General features: G+C 39.0%; 1 protein-coding gene across 1 annotated transcript in view; it reads left to right on the forward strand.

The window, feature by feature from the left end:
- TGDS (TDP-glucose 4,6-dehydratase) overlaps positions 1 to 13,610 on the forward strand; it is a 39,677-nt gene extending 26,067 nt beyond the window's left edge. Inside the window, exons 7-12 of the mRNA XM_077483044.1 lie at positions 2,444 to 2,503; positions 5,049 to 5,092; positions 6,656 to 6,821; positions 8,059 to 8,117; positions 8,983 to 9,080; positions 11,340 to 13,610. Of these exons, the coding sequence (XP_077339170.1) occupies positions 2,444 to 2,503; positions 5,049 to 5,092; positions 6,656 to 6,821; positions 8,059 to 8,117; positions 8,983 to 9,080; positions 11,340 to 11,407 (495 nt within the window). The 3' untranslated portion in view covers positions 11,408 to 13,610. The remainder of the gene's footprint in view (positions 1 to 2,443; positions 2,504 to 5,048; positions 5,093 to 6,655; positions 6,822 to 8,058; positions 8,118 to 8,982; positions 9,081 to 11,339) is intronic.
- The last annotated feature ends 660 nt before the right edge of the window (positions 13,611 to 14,270 follow it).

A 14,270-nucleotide genomic window follows, 5' to 3' on the forward strand; every position in this document is an offset into this window, starting at 1 on the left:
TGCTACTTTTGGTAGGAACTGGTCTTTGGAACTGGTATCCCACTCAAGTTTTAGCTCCTTCCTGTAACAATTTTTTTACCACTCAAGAGGTTGCTTGATTCTCATCCTGTCATATCCCTCTTCTAAGGGACATCTTGGTCCTACAAGATCAAAGGAAATTCTACCGATCTGTTCTCTAGTAAGGACCTGACTACTTAGTGACTTCCAACAGTTCCCGACCCTGCTAACAGAATTGGCCCCAATGTTTTTCCTGACATTCTCATTGTGAAATGCCCAGGGAGCCCACCGTGAAGAGTCAGTTTCCTAGATTCTACCAGTTTAAGCAAAATGGAAGGTCCTATCAAGAGATGTATTGCTGGGTAACCAGGCTTTAGAAGCCTTGGGCCGATTGCCAGGTGGACCTTTTTGGATCAAATCCCCCCCCCCCTTTTTTTTAATTTTTACTACGTGTTACTACCCCCTTTGGAGGTTTATGGGGTTGTGAGGGGATCCTTTTTAGCATGGTCTCCACTTCCCATGTGATCTCCTTTTCAGATTCTGCACTTATGTTCTGTGTTATGGAGTCTGGAACTTGGCCAATACACCAAGGTGGTCTCCTTAGACCAACATGTCCAAGAGACTTTTCACTAGTCCCTGGTGGTGGATGGGATGGTTCCCCAGCTAGGGCAAGCTGCTAACCTGCTGCAGATCTTCCCCTAAGAGGAATAGTGTAAACATGGAGGCCTTCAGGGGACCTAATCCCTGGAGAGGCGGAAAAGATCCTTTTTCTATGTCCCAAATGCAGTCTTCTAGGGAAGTCTCCCTAGAGACCTTCCTTTATCCTGTCTTCTTTCAGGAGAATGTCCCTAGTAATAGCACTAGGATTCCTACCCAATGCTCCTTTGGTGGAGAATGCTGCTGTTTTCAGGGGTATGTTGCAAGAATCGTGAATCCTATTGTTGGTAAATGTCTAGGCAGACGGGAGTGTGCCTTTCACACCCTAGAAGGAGCCCTTCTCTTCCTCCAAGTTTAGGTGTTCTTGCATACCAGTCTGGATTATGGTACATCGTCATCCCTGCCCACCCTTTTATCCTTGAGACAGATTCAGAGTTGGTATCCTTTATTTTTTCTCTCCTCCTCCAATGGTCCTTCCTTTCTGTCCACTTAGATTTTATGCTGTGAGGGCTGTAAAATCCTTCCTTGCAATGAACCTCTTTTTTTCTTTTTTTTTCCTGTAGCCCAAGGTTAGGAGTGTTAAGCTTCAGCTTCCTGCTGTTGAACAGCTGGTCTTTTCTTTTTGGACATACAACAAACAAACCGGGTTACAAACAAGATGGGGTCTGTAGGTTTATTCTTAAGTTGAATTTGTTTGTAAGTCAGAACAGGTAGACTTTTTAAGTGTAGCTCCAGCCAAAAGAACTACTTTTAAGCTTTTTGGACAGCATAGGGAAGGGTTAACACCCCTGTAACATTTGTTTTGCTGTCTGTGCCCCATTCAGAAGATGTTGCCTCAGTTTTTGTCCCAATGACAATTGGATTTAGAAAATTTGGGGCTGTTGTGGAAACAAGCCTTGCTGATAAAGCATCAGTGGAGGTACCTTTTCCCATAATGGCCCTTAAAGGAGTGCATTTCCCTTCCTAGGGGTAGATTTTCTCTCTTCCTTTTGTCTCCCTCAGTTTTGTAAGTAGGAGTCATTTCTAAGTCAAATGTTTGTAACTAGGGGGCCTCGTGTATTGTTTGTCTAAAGCTCCTTTCCCTGAAGTCAAGGTTTAGATATGCTAGGGTGGAGCTTTTTCCCCCACCCACCACTTTCATTCGTTAGATTTTCATGCCTTCAATCATAAAGGCTCAGTATCATGTGGGTGTTTAATGGGGTTGTCTGCCTGCCTCAGAAAACCTACTTTCAGACTGACACCCACTCATTGAGGCATTTTGATATTTGCACAACTCCTCCCAAACCCAGTATTTGCATTAGGGCTTAGAGTTCTTGAGAGGATAACTGAGGCAGGATGCTGTGTCGTTTTTCAGAAAGCTATGTACAGCCCCCTGCCAGCTCCTCGCACCAGCCATGATCTCCATCTCCCCTTGCATAGAGAAAAACCGAAACCTGGTGATGACAACACAACGTCATGAATACAGAAATGTTTTATTTAAAACTTTCATTAGAATGTTGATAAGGGGATCAAAAGAAACCAGGGAAGGCAAAATATCAGCAATTTAAACATAAGATTTAAAACGTAACTATAGACCAATACCGTATGCTTGGCACTAATGTTAATAGTGCCCAGGTCTCAGACATTTGGTCAAAGACATGCAGGATGAGGGCATCATTGTAGAATGACGTTGCAAGGGACATGTAGGCAGTATCTCTTGATATCGATTAATTCAGGTGTTGGTAACAATTTTGAGTAACTGTCTCAAACGTCACCAGTTATTTAATTTTTTGTTTTGTTTTGCCCAAAGTTTCCAGTTATCATTACCAGAAGTAGCAATGTCTATGGGCCACACCAGTATCCAGAAAAAGTAAGTATTTCTTAAGTCTACACCTAAAGACATCTTATGTCTGATATTTCAAGTCATTTAAAGTAAAAAAAAAAAAAAAAAAAAAAAGGGGGTTGACACACACACACATATATTATATAATGGCACAAGCTCACAAAATACTATTTTATTTTTTTATTGAATATGGTATGGTAGACTTACTTGGCCCATTGCCCTAATTGTGACATGGTTTAAATGACATGAGATCCTTTACAGAGATGTCCTGTCTGTGTTCTTTATTATTTAACCTTAGTCTACTGCACTAGTCATGTTTCTGCCACTACAAATCACTCAGACATATCCATTGTGTGTTCCTGTGTAACTTACCTAATTTCCATTGAGAAGACAGGGCCAGCTCTGGGTAGCAATGACTCATTAAAGGCAGTTTTTGACTTGTTATGCTCATTTATACACTCACGCTGCAAGTGGTGAGTACTGCAAGTGTGAAAGGTTGTCAACAGATATTACAGAGTAAATAAAACAACATTTTTTTTTTTCAGGAGGGAAGAGCATGGGAATATAGGATATATATCTTGCCCTAGGCATATACTTGTAGTTGACAATTTTGAAATTGTGGAAGCACAATACTTACGGCTCTTACATATGAAAAGTTCTAACCTGTCTCATTATTACTGCAAGTTATGAGGGTAATATATTATAGCTGGCAGGTTAGTGGTTAGTTTATTGCTTTGGCTGGCTCGCTTCCTGCACATCTGTGTTTATAATTTTTGACATAGTCTTTTCTATATGTTGCTATAAAATATTCATATAATATGTTTGCAAATTAGTCTAGAGTTCAGTGTCTTCTGCTCCCTTGCAAAGACAAGGGGTGGTAAGGTGTGTTTCTATATCGCAATTTAAGGGACTCTGTGGAAGCATTAAAATTTGAACAACATGATTAACATCTGTTTTTCTCTTCCGTAATTCTAGTTTTATTGCCCGCTCACCACGTCTTTACTTAAGTCAAACAGTATGAAGCAATGCCATTATGTGATGTTAATTGTGCTTTACTGTTTCTACAGTCACTGTTGCTTCTTTTATCTCCATGGGTCCTGAAATAACCCTGTCAAATTACAACTCTGTCATGCCCAAGTGTGCGCTAGGCTAATACATGCCTAATTGACAGGTTATGGTACTTTTGTTTACCCTTCCGTTTAATTCTCTGAATTCTAAAGACACATTTCTCATTCAGTAGATTTATTTTTCATGAGACAGTGACCTCTTCTTCTTTGTCGTTCATTAAATCCAGTAATTCACTAATGCTTTTAGCAAATATTCTTTATTTCCTAATGTCACTCAAACATAAATATTTGATCAAATATTTAATTTCTTAAGTCGTCACCTACCAGAAGATATAAAGCAGCCTTGCTCCTAGAGATTGTGCTGCCTGATTTGCTGTGGTCAGGGAAAAGCCTAATTGTAAAGCGGAACTGAAGACTGCTAATAGTCCCCTTCCACTCCAGCACTGCAACATCTATGAGCTCCCTTGCCGACAGCAAGAAGCCTAATCTCAAAGCAGAACTGCAGACCCCAAATTCTTGCCTTCCACTCCAGCATTGCAACATCTGGGAGTTACCTTGCTTGCACCAACATCTTCTAATCGGCATCTTTCAGGAGTGGGGTCTTCGGCCGGCACTGGATGACCAGACTCCTGCTCGTGGACATTCTGTTCTTCCTGGCACCAAGGCGTTGAAGAAGCAGATATGTATTTTTGCAAAAGAGACCTGCTGTGAGCCTGCCTGCTCACAATGGAGAAGGGGAGCACTCAGAGTGGTGGAGCTGTGCATAGTAGACAACCATCTTTTAACATAAGCTTGTTCAGTTAGGCTTTGGCAATAAATGCTGGAAGCTGGTTGGTTTCTTTGCAGAGCTGCAGCAGATTTAGCACTCTCCTAATTTTAGTAAATCTCCTCCACTGTTTTACTCTGTAACATTAGTTCTGCTTTAAGACTTGCACACCTTTTAATGGACAAATCTTCTAAGCACAAGTTTGAACCTCAGGTTCAATAATGAATCTGATCACGCCAAAGGTGCATACATAAGCACACAATCAGCCATCATACAACAAAACAATTCATTGTGTCTTATTGATCCCTTAAAAAGCAATAGTCATGCAAGAGTAGTCTAATCCTTCCCGTTCTTACGAGTCTAAACTGACTTAATTTGGGTAATAATTGCCCTTTATTTGTTTAACTTATCCAAGAGTATACAGGTCGATCTCCCCATTCCCTTTCCTCACTGTCATAACCTAGACTAAACTTTTGCCATCTTGGCAGAAGTTGTAATGCAGCGTGTGTGTGTGTGTGTGTGTGGTGTAAAAGGTTCTTTCTTATTTGTCAGTTGGAAAAAGAATGTCCAGTACCACCGCTTTGAAAATATGGCTTTCAGATGGCAGCCACAAATTCTGTTGCTTCATAGATTTAAACATTCGCTGTTCTGATTTTTGTAAGTTTATAATGTTATTAAATAGGATCACAATTTTTTCCTTCAACATGTACTGATGTAGCATTGTTTTCTTTGTTCTCAGGTCATACCCAAGTTTATTTCTTTGCTGCAACGTAACAGAAAATGGTACGAGCCCATGAACAAAATGTGTGACTTTTAATGTGCATCAATAGAAAAACCTGTGTGTTTTTTTTTTTTTTTTTTTTTTTTTTTTTGTTCTGTTTTTCTTTGTGTCTTTGACACAAAAAAAAAAAAATATATATATATTATAATATAATTTTTATATATTTATTTTTGTTCTAGCCTCACATTTACTGAAACTATACCCTTGAACTAGTGTAATCGCCTTCTTTTTAAATGTTCCCTTCTCCAGTTTCCAGCCGCTCACCAGCAAGCTAATGATATTTACCATATTACCATATTTAACTTATCCAATCATGTCATCAGTAGGTCTCTGTTTCTCTGTGAGATGCAAGGCAGATCATAACTGGTAGCAGCGTGCTGTACATAGCTTACATAGCAGCCTGCCCCAGTAAGTACTCATTTTCTGCAAGCAATAGGTTCCTTGCAGCAGCTTCTAATGTACACGGGGGTTGATTTATTTATTTATTTAATATATTCACAAAGTTTAATTGAACAAGCTGAAGTTAGAAGCTAATTGGATACCATGCACAGCTGCACCAGATTTTGCACTCTCCAGTTTTAATAAATAAATCCCTTTTGTGAGATTTCCCTTACGTCTTATCCTAGAGAATGAACTGGAGATGAGAGGAAATCTCAGTGCTTCTTAACTTTTTCTGAGTCATGGACCCCATTTGACAATCTTATGAAAGCTTTGGACCATCGCCCCATAAATATAAACACAATTTTTCATACAATGAATATATGTACTTTATATTATTTGATTGCCTCATACATAAATTACATACACTAAGTTTGACTAAAGTAAACAGTCTTAACAAAAAACTCACTCCTTTTTCATGCAAAAAGTTAGATTCACGCATTACAAAAATGAGATACAATCATCTTATGTTAATTCTGCTCAAATCTACCAGTACTGCTCTTACTACTAGTTGTGCAGAGAATTATGATACAAATGTTATGGTATATATGGGCCAGCAACAAGTCAAGAGATGCTTAGCAATCGGTGCTATAAGCAGTGGCCGAGTGCATTTTCTTTACTTTTTTTTTCAGTAGGAAAGCATTGATTCGGACAAGGGGGAAGGTTTTATAGTAACTGTAAATATTTTTTAATGGACCCCCTGAAACTCATCCATGGAACACAGGTTAAGAGCCCCTACTCTAAATTTCCCTATTAGAGAGTTGCTATAGGAATAGATGTCCCAGTTGGAGGGTTTTCCCTCTCCTTATAATCTGTAGGGACATTAACGTGGAGCTAAACCCAATGATTCATTGGTTTCCAAAAACAGTTATTTTCATGCCTTAAATGATAACTGTCACAGTTGCTGGTGTGCTTATGTCAGCCCCCAAATGGCTGGTGTCATAGCTGATCACTTGTGCACCACCATGACAACTGCAGGTCAAATAGAGGCTTAGATTGTAGCTTCCTTGGCTAGAAAGGATAGGAGACTTTAGTTCTGCTTTACTCAGCTCTATATTAGATGCATTATAACCATGTGGCCATTTGAAAGATTCTAGAAACAATCTAAATATTTTCCTCTTTTTAAGCTGCATCCATGGAAGTGGGAGACAGACCAGGAGTTTTCTGTATGCCTCTGATGTTGTAGATGCATTGCTGACAATCCTAAAGGTTGGGAAGGCTGGAGAAATTTACAACATTGGTTCAAGTTTTGAAATATCTGTATCACAGCTTGCTAGAGAATTAATCCAAATGGCAAGTCAAGTTATTACTTTTTTTTTTTTTTGTTCTATATTTTATTCATATAACTGTTCTTGTGTTTTTTCTTTTTCTGCTTGATCAGATATATTTTTATAAACCTTAGACAGATGTTCTGGGCTTCCTCTTTTGAAACCCTGTTTGACCATAATCTTTGCCTTTCCTTTTCCAACTGTTCCAAAAAAAAGTGAATTTATAAATATAAATATATAAAAAAAAAAGTGACACTATAGCATTCCCCTTCTCTCCTCCCTTAGCAGCTACATAAAGGGTTATGTAGGTGAAGGGAGGAGTGGAGGAACTCGTTAACCACTGATTAGACTCTCGCAGGTAAGGAGAGGGCTGTAATGTACAAGAAAAGAAGGATGGGATTTCTTTAAAGAAAACCTGTTATGCTGTTTTCAATACTTTGATTTATTGACTTACAACAAATATGGAGATGAGGAATTGTGATTTTTCTACACAGTTGCTATATGTGTGACACAGCTAGGCAACCAGCAAGCAGGTAACTGACTGTGTTCAAGTCCACTGTGTCCTTGAGAAGATTCCAGGTGTAGGATGTTCACAGGACCTCACAAATTGCCCAAATCTGCAAAAAATTATTCTGGAAAGTTTTTAAAGTGAAAATTAAAAGTTTCGTGATCAAGTTAAAACTATATCTTATATTTTAACAGAAATGGCATAATGGAGTTCTAGGTTTTACACAGGTTCTTCCCTAAAGCTAAATTTTTTTATAAATTATTATTTTATGTGAGAGTTTATAAATCCTATGCTTTCGCCCCTGTTTTTTTTTTTTTTTTCATGCCCGTGTATATTCTATATTTAATTTTTTCCTCTAGAAGGGGGTTTCCATAGAAAAGAACAGCAAGTAAACGGTTCTTCCTTTTTTCTTTCTTTCTTTTATTTTTTTCTTTGAAATGCCTGAAGCTGCATTTTTCTTTACTGGGAATATGTATTATGAGCTTCACCGAAGATCCATGAATTTCATTATGATCTCTTGCCATGTATGAGTAAACCACATTACAACACTTTTGAGTAGGCGATAGTTACTTATTGCTAATGACGTGCTGACTAAAATATTCAATATTTCAAGGGCAGAAAACCTCTGTATGTGCAGGAATATTGCCTTGTGAGTGATGGTGGGGAAATTTAGTACTGAAGAAGAGGTTTACAGAGTACATTGGTCACATATGATCATCTGATATAGTGTGTTTTTGTTTTTTGCCTTTTCAAGATTCAACATACATCTTCAGAAACAGAAACCGAATACTGGATGGATTATGTGAATGACAGGTAATGTGCTTTTAACTGCTATTGGTTAAAAAGAGAAGTATAGGAAGAACAAACCTTTATACTCCCCTAGGTGAATGCAGTATCGCTCTGATGCTGCATCTGTTCCCCGCCGGCTCTGCAGTGAGAACTGAGCGACCATACACCACTGATTGCTCAGTTCTCTCCCTCCACTCTAACCAGAGATCAGTGACTGTCAGTCAGCGGCTCTCTGCTCTGCCCCTCCAGGGCTCACCTGGCTCAGGCTTTCAGTGTATTGCTGAGCCAGGTGCCAGTCCAGGCATCTGGGTGGATCCTGACCCTATGGTCTAGATTAGCCTTTCTCAACCTTTTCAACCTGTAGGAACCCTTGAAATAACTTTCTGGTCTAGGAACTCCTGCTGAAAATTGCTGTATCTACAGCTCACGATACATTAGTGTGATGGTCAGAGGGAAGAATGCTCCTTACACTTGTGATCATTGGGAAGAATTACCCTCTTACAGATAACAGCTAAAAAGATGCATGGTGTCAATGGGAACTTATCTGAGAGGCAGGATTTGCTCATTGCTCGAGGAACCCCTAGCAACCTCTGGAGGAATCCTAGATTTCCATGGAACCCTGGTTGAGAAACCCTGGTCCAGATCTTTTCAGAGCATGGACCGGGTAATTGAGATCAGGTGAGAGCAGGCTTTAGCCCACTGTCAGCTGGAAATGGGTGACAGGAGTGCAGAATGAACTGCACTCCTGTAAGCTACAGGAGAATTATAGCCAAAATAGCTTTGGCTATACTTCTCCTCCTTTTTAATTGTGGACATTTTTTCATTTTGTTCTATTCATATGCTAGTTTTAAATTTAGATATCGGGTAAACTAGATTCTTCTTTTTGCAGGCCGGTTAATGACCTTCGATATGCAATGAATTCAGAAAAAATGCACAGTTTAGGGTGGAGGCCTAAAGTACATTGGAAAGAAGGCATTGAGCGCACAGGTATGTTCTTTAGTTTTACTCTATTTAAATAACCTGATTTTAGCTAGCCAGATTTGGGTAATGTCTAAATGATGTTTTAAAAGATTATCCCCATGAAGAACTTTTTTTACTTTACTTTTTGACAAAAAATAAATAAATTAAATTAAAAGTCAGCAGCTACAAATACTGCAGCGGCCGATTTTTAATAATCAGACACTTACCTGTCCCAGGGTCCAGCAAATGCGGGGGAACGAAGCCCCGCTCGTCTCACCCCTCTGTCTTTGCGGCTCTGGCATCATCGCTGTGGGCACCCAGCTGTGGCTGCACGCTGTGACTGGCTGGGCAATAATCTGGGGCCTGTGACGTGTCGCAGATGATTGCCGAGAGGGAGGGGGGAGAGATGAACTTCCGTCACCGCGGTGCCCCAGAAGGAAATGGGAACTGGAAACCTCTAAAAAAAGAGGGTTTCTGCCCCACCAACCCCCCCCCCCCCAAAAAAAATGACATGCCAAATATGGTATGTCAGTGGGTCACCTTTACTTAAAGGTTTTTAAGGTGGAATTTTTGGGTGGAACTCTGCTTTTAAACAACTCCCATCTGAAAAAAAAAAAATCACTCTTTCAGAGAAATTACAACCTTCCTACTGTTTTTAGGGGCCACCTGCTTGTAAGTCATTTACACGTGGACACTTAGACTTGTAGAAGGTCTGGAGATTCCACCTACCTAGGGGAAGTTTCTTCACTGGAAACTTAATAAAAGCTTAAGAAGCCAACCTCACAGTATCCATGCAGAACAAAAATATCAACATTTAAATCTCTGTGAACAGTTACAGTTCTTTCCTTTTCCCGTTTTCTCTCGTCCCCGCACTCGGTGACCTGGTTGGTTAAACCCAGGCAGACTGTCCTTAGCTGAGCCTAGTCACCTACCCAAGACCTGCCTTGTAGCAGTAGTAGTGTGTGTGTGTGTGTGTGTGTGTGTGTGTGTATATAGGTATAGTATTTGTGTGTAATATATCTATCTGTCTAAATCAGCTATTCACTGGTTCATACTTGCTCAAAATACTGATGCTTAACAAATGCGCCTAAAGCATTATTGTGAGTTGTTCGTTGAGTTTGATGCATGTTTAATGTGCATTAAAAGCCCTTTAAAAATGTTCTCTAAATACCTTATGAATGTTTAATGCACATAAAAGGCATAACGTTCCACAAACCTGATTTAAATATGTACTGACTCATGGTGCCTTACCATAGAACTGAGTAGAAGGTGTTGAGATGCTTCAACTTTTTCCAACTCCACACAAAGCTTCGTTTTTGAAACGCAGCAATACGATGCAAATGCTTCACATTTTTGATAATGTGAACAGCACTGCGTGCTGTCCATATTGGCAATTGCAGGTCACTTTATTAGGAGTTTGAGGAGAGTTGAAAACGCACCACGAACTCCTGCTTTTAATGCCAGTATGAACAGGACAGGACATGAACATGAACAAGACCTTACTGCCATGACTTTTTTTTTTTTTTTTTTATCCTATTCTTGTTTCATAAAAGTTTTAATAAAAAAAAAAAACAAATAGGATTGTATTTTCACACACTGATATTTTCAATATAAGTTTTTTTTTCAGTAACCCTTATATGAGACCAATACAGGGGTTACTGTTTCTAACCTCCTTCTATAAATGCTAGTTGCCTGGCTGTATGCTGATCCAGTTAGGTCAGTCCTTTCAAAGAATCTAATCCTGGAATAAATGCGTAGATAAGAAAAGTCACACTAAAGTCCAATCTGGCTCAGCATCTCAAGGTATAAGGCTGCATTCACACCTGAGCATTTCATAGTTGCACGTTTTTTTTTTTTTTTTAACCATGTTTTTATCACAATTTTGTTCAGGTCACCAATGTAAAAGGCAGAAAAACGCCTGTAATCTGCCCCAAAGAAGCTCATGTTCCTTTTTGAGCTTAGGGTGTTTTTCGGGCGTTTTGCTTCAGGTGACAAAACGCTGAGATGTGAACAGGTGCCAAAAGAATGGGATTTTGCTTGTTGGGCGTACTTAAGGCGTTTTTACAAGCATTTTATGAGCTGAAAACATTCAGGTGTGAATGCAGCCTAGAAGTGGTAACCAGTCTACTACATTCAATAGGTGCTGAGCAATGGTGGCTTACATATTTATTTCAGGACAGGTTTCCCTTAATTTTGACCTGACACATGTTCTGGTATAAAATGTGCTGAAAAGCTAATATAACCACAATAAAATTGATATACTGTTTCCTTTTTTCTTTTTCACAGTTGCATGGTACAAAAATAACTTCTACAACTGGAAGAATGCTGAGCATGCATTGGAGCCATTTTGTTGACATACAAAGCGAATACTTTTTGGAGAGGACGGCAGATTGTGGGAACAAAGAAAATAGTAATAATTCCTCTCCTGACCAAAACAAACCTTAAAGTATTCAAATCAAGAATTTTAATGTAAACTTAAATACATTTTTTTATTTTAATTTTTTTTGTCACTTTTACACAATGACCTCATCAGATGAGTTTGATACTTGGATGAAGAAATTCCCTAGAAGAAGCTAGAGTCAGCTGGCATTTACTGGTTACTCAAACCATCAGTGGGGTAAATTTACTAAAACTGGTGCAGTCAGAATCTGGTGCAGCTGCATACGGTAGCCAATCATCTTCTAACTTCAGGTTGTTAAATGAAAGGAGTTGTAAACCCTTGAGGTTTTTCACCTTTGTGCATTCTACGCATGAAGGTGAAAAACCTTTTGTGCTGCAACTGCCCACCAGACCACCCACTTTTCTTACCTAAACCTGATCGTTCCAGCGACGGGATGAGCACAGCAGCTCCAGCCGCTCTCGCTGCTCTCAATCAAATCCAATGACGGGGGGTCCGAGTCCTGCAGTCCTTGTCAATGGGCGCAGTTGCAGGACTCGGGAGCATGCCCACACGAGTGCTTTCATGGAAAGTGGCTCTCCATGGCAGCACTCGAGAAGAAGGGGATCGGGGCCACTCTGTGCAAAACCCTTGCACAGAGGAGGGAAGTATAACATGTTATTTTTTTTTTTTTTTAAATAACAAAGCTTTACAATCACATTTAAGCTTTGACAATTAAAACCTGGAAGTGGATTGGTTTTTGTGCAGAGCTGCACCAGATTTCACACAATGCAGTTTTAGTAAATAACCCCCAGTGTGTGCGCCAATATGTAGAGAAGGTCTTTGATGCCCTTTTTGTAGATGGAACAGTGGAATGAACACACTACCATAAAGGCGCTTCTCTAGGATATGTTGGCTAAATAAATTTAGATGATAAATTTAGGTTTCTAAATGTCTGAATACAGTTTTGTTAAATCATGATAATACTGTCCTATTTATACATAATGCACTTTATTACCTCTGAAAAGTGAAGTATATAACATATGTAGATATGTTCATTAATAATGATTGTAACATTGCAATCTATTCCTTGGTTGTAATTTATTGTGAGGCAAACAATTGAATGCCACATTGGCATGCCAGGAGACACCGGTGTCTTTCTATTGCTTACACTAAAATAATGGAAGTTTTTTTCAAATCACAATGATGATTTCATTAAATGATTTGAGTATTAAAATGGTTGTCCAACACCATTTCTCTTTCCCCTGTTTATATGTGACTCCTCCATATAGGAGAGCTGCACTTACTACATGTGCTACTTCCTAGAATGGTAAAGAAAACCTGTAACTAATGGAAGTAAAATGAAACTAAACCCAGCCTGTAATAGAAGATGTAAACTTTCCTTACTGGCGGTCAGTGTCCTGTTATTACATAGGTGATGGCCATAATCACTGTAAGCGACAGGCGAGCAAGTATCTGACATGCCCAGAAGTGTCAGAGACTGGCTGGAGATCTGCAACTACAAAATGTTAAGACATAGGATGGTTAAAGTTTCCACTTTTGCAGCCAAATTTGGATAACCCTACATAGTGTTGTAACTTTTAGAAAAATATAATAAAAAAAATTTTTTTTTCAAATACAAAAAAAAATTATATTAAATCTAGATAGGTTTTCCCTTCTATGGAATGTTAAGAAGGAGGCTGGATAGGTACGTTTACCAGAATCAACCCTTTGTGCTGGCAGATTTGGCTGCAAAGGTAGAAAATCTATTTCACATATACCATATATACTTTTCTTTTATAGACTGTACGTAGTTTCATTTCCTCTTAGTAATTGGCCCTGGACACAATCTTTATCCAGGACCGATCATCTGTCCCTAACCCTAGGTAACCCGCTCCATGCGGCCGCTGATAGTCTGTCCTTCATTTGTGCAGGCTTCCTGGTCACAACTATTCACATATACCTGTGATACCTGTGATGCCTGTGGCAGGAGAGTGCTGTTCATTCATAATCATTTGTATGAACAAAACCTAATGCATAGCAAGTAACTGTGCTGCATATATCTGGCTGGAAAATGATATACTGTAATTATTACAGTCCTGAGGAAAATATGCCTTTTTTTTACATTTATAAATGGATAATCTCTTTATTAAATTTTGAACAAAGGAGAAATGTCGAAACTGTCTGTGTTTTTTTTTTTATATATATTTGGGCAACATTTATTTAGTGTGCCAGTTAAAAACGTTCTATTGTGACATAATAAAAAATATATATTTTTGTACATGCCATAAGGCTTATTTTTATTTTAATGTATTTATACTTTGTCAAAATCTTTCTCAAGCAAGTATCAAAGAAAATTAAAATGGCACTAAACAAATATGCTTATTTTCCAAAAACAACCCATAAACATCCCCTACCTAATGGCACTGTATTCTATTTTTCATTAACCTTCCTGTTGGCCGTACGCATGTATGCAGTCTCCTCTGTGAGCTCCCATACATCTCCTTCCTCACCCCCCACGTCCGTTTATTGGGAATGATCAATGCACGTTAGTTTTGGTCACATGCACTGCTCAATGCACACTGCAAATTCTATAATCCATTAAGCATTGTTTCTAGTTCATTTTGGGAGTAAACAAAAGAGAGTGGGTTCTTCCCCACATACAGTGGGACCATGAAGAACACACACAGGCCCTCTAACAGAAAGCTGGATCGCAGCAGCTAAAAAAAAAGAGGAATTTAGAGGAGACTGAGAGCAATAGAGGGGACTTTGCTTTAACTAAAGAAAAGTCCCTTCTATTGCTCTGTCTCCTCTAAATTCCCTTTTTCTATTTATTTTTT

The sequence above is a fragment of the Lithobates pipiens genome, unplaced genomic scaffold, assembly GCF_037356315.1.
Source record: "Lithobates pipiens isolate NorthernLeopardFrog02 unplaced genomic scaffold, aLitPip1_a1.2 Scaffold_16, whole genome shotgun sequence".
NCBI lineage: Eukaryota > Metazoa > Chordata > Amphibia > Anura > Ranidae > Lithobates > Lithobates pipiens.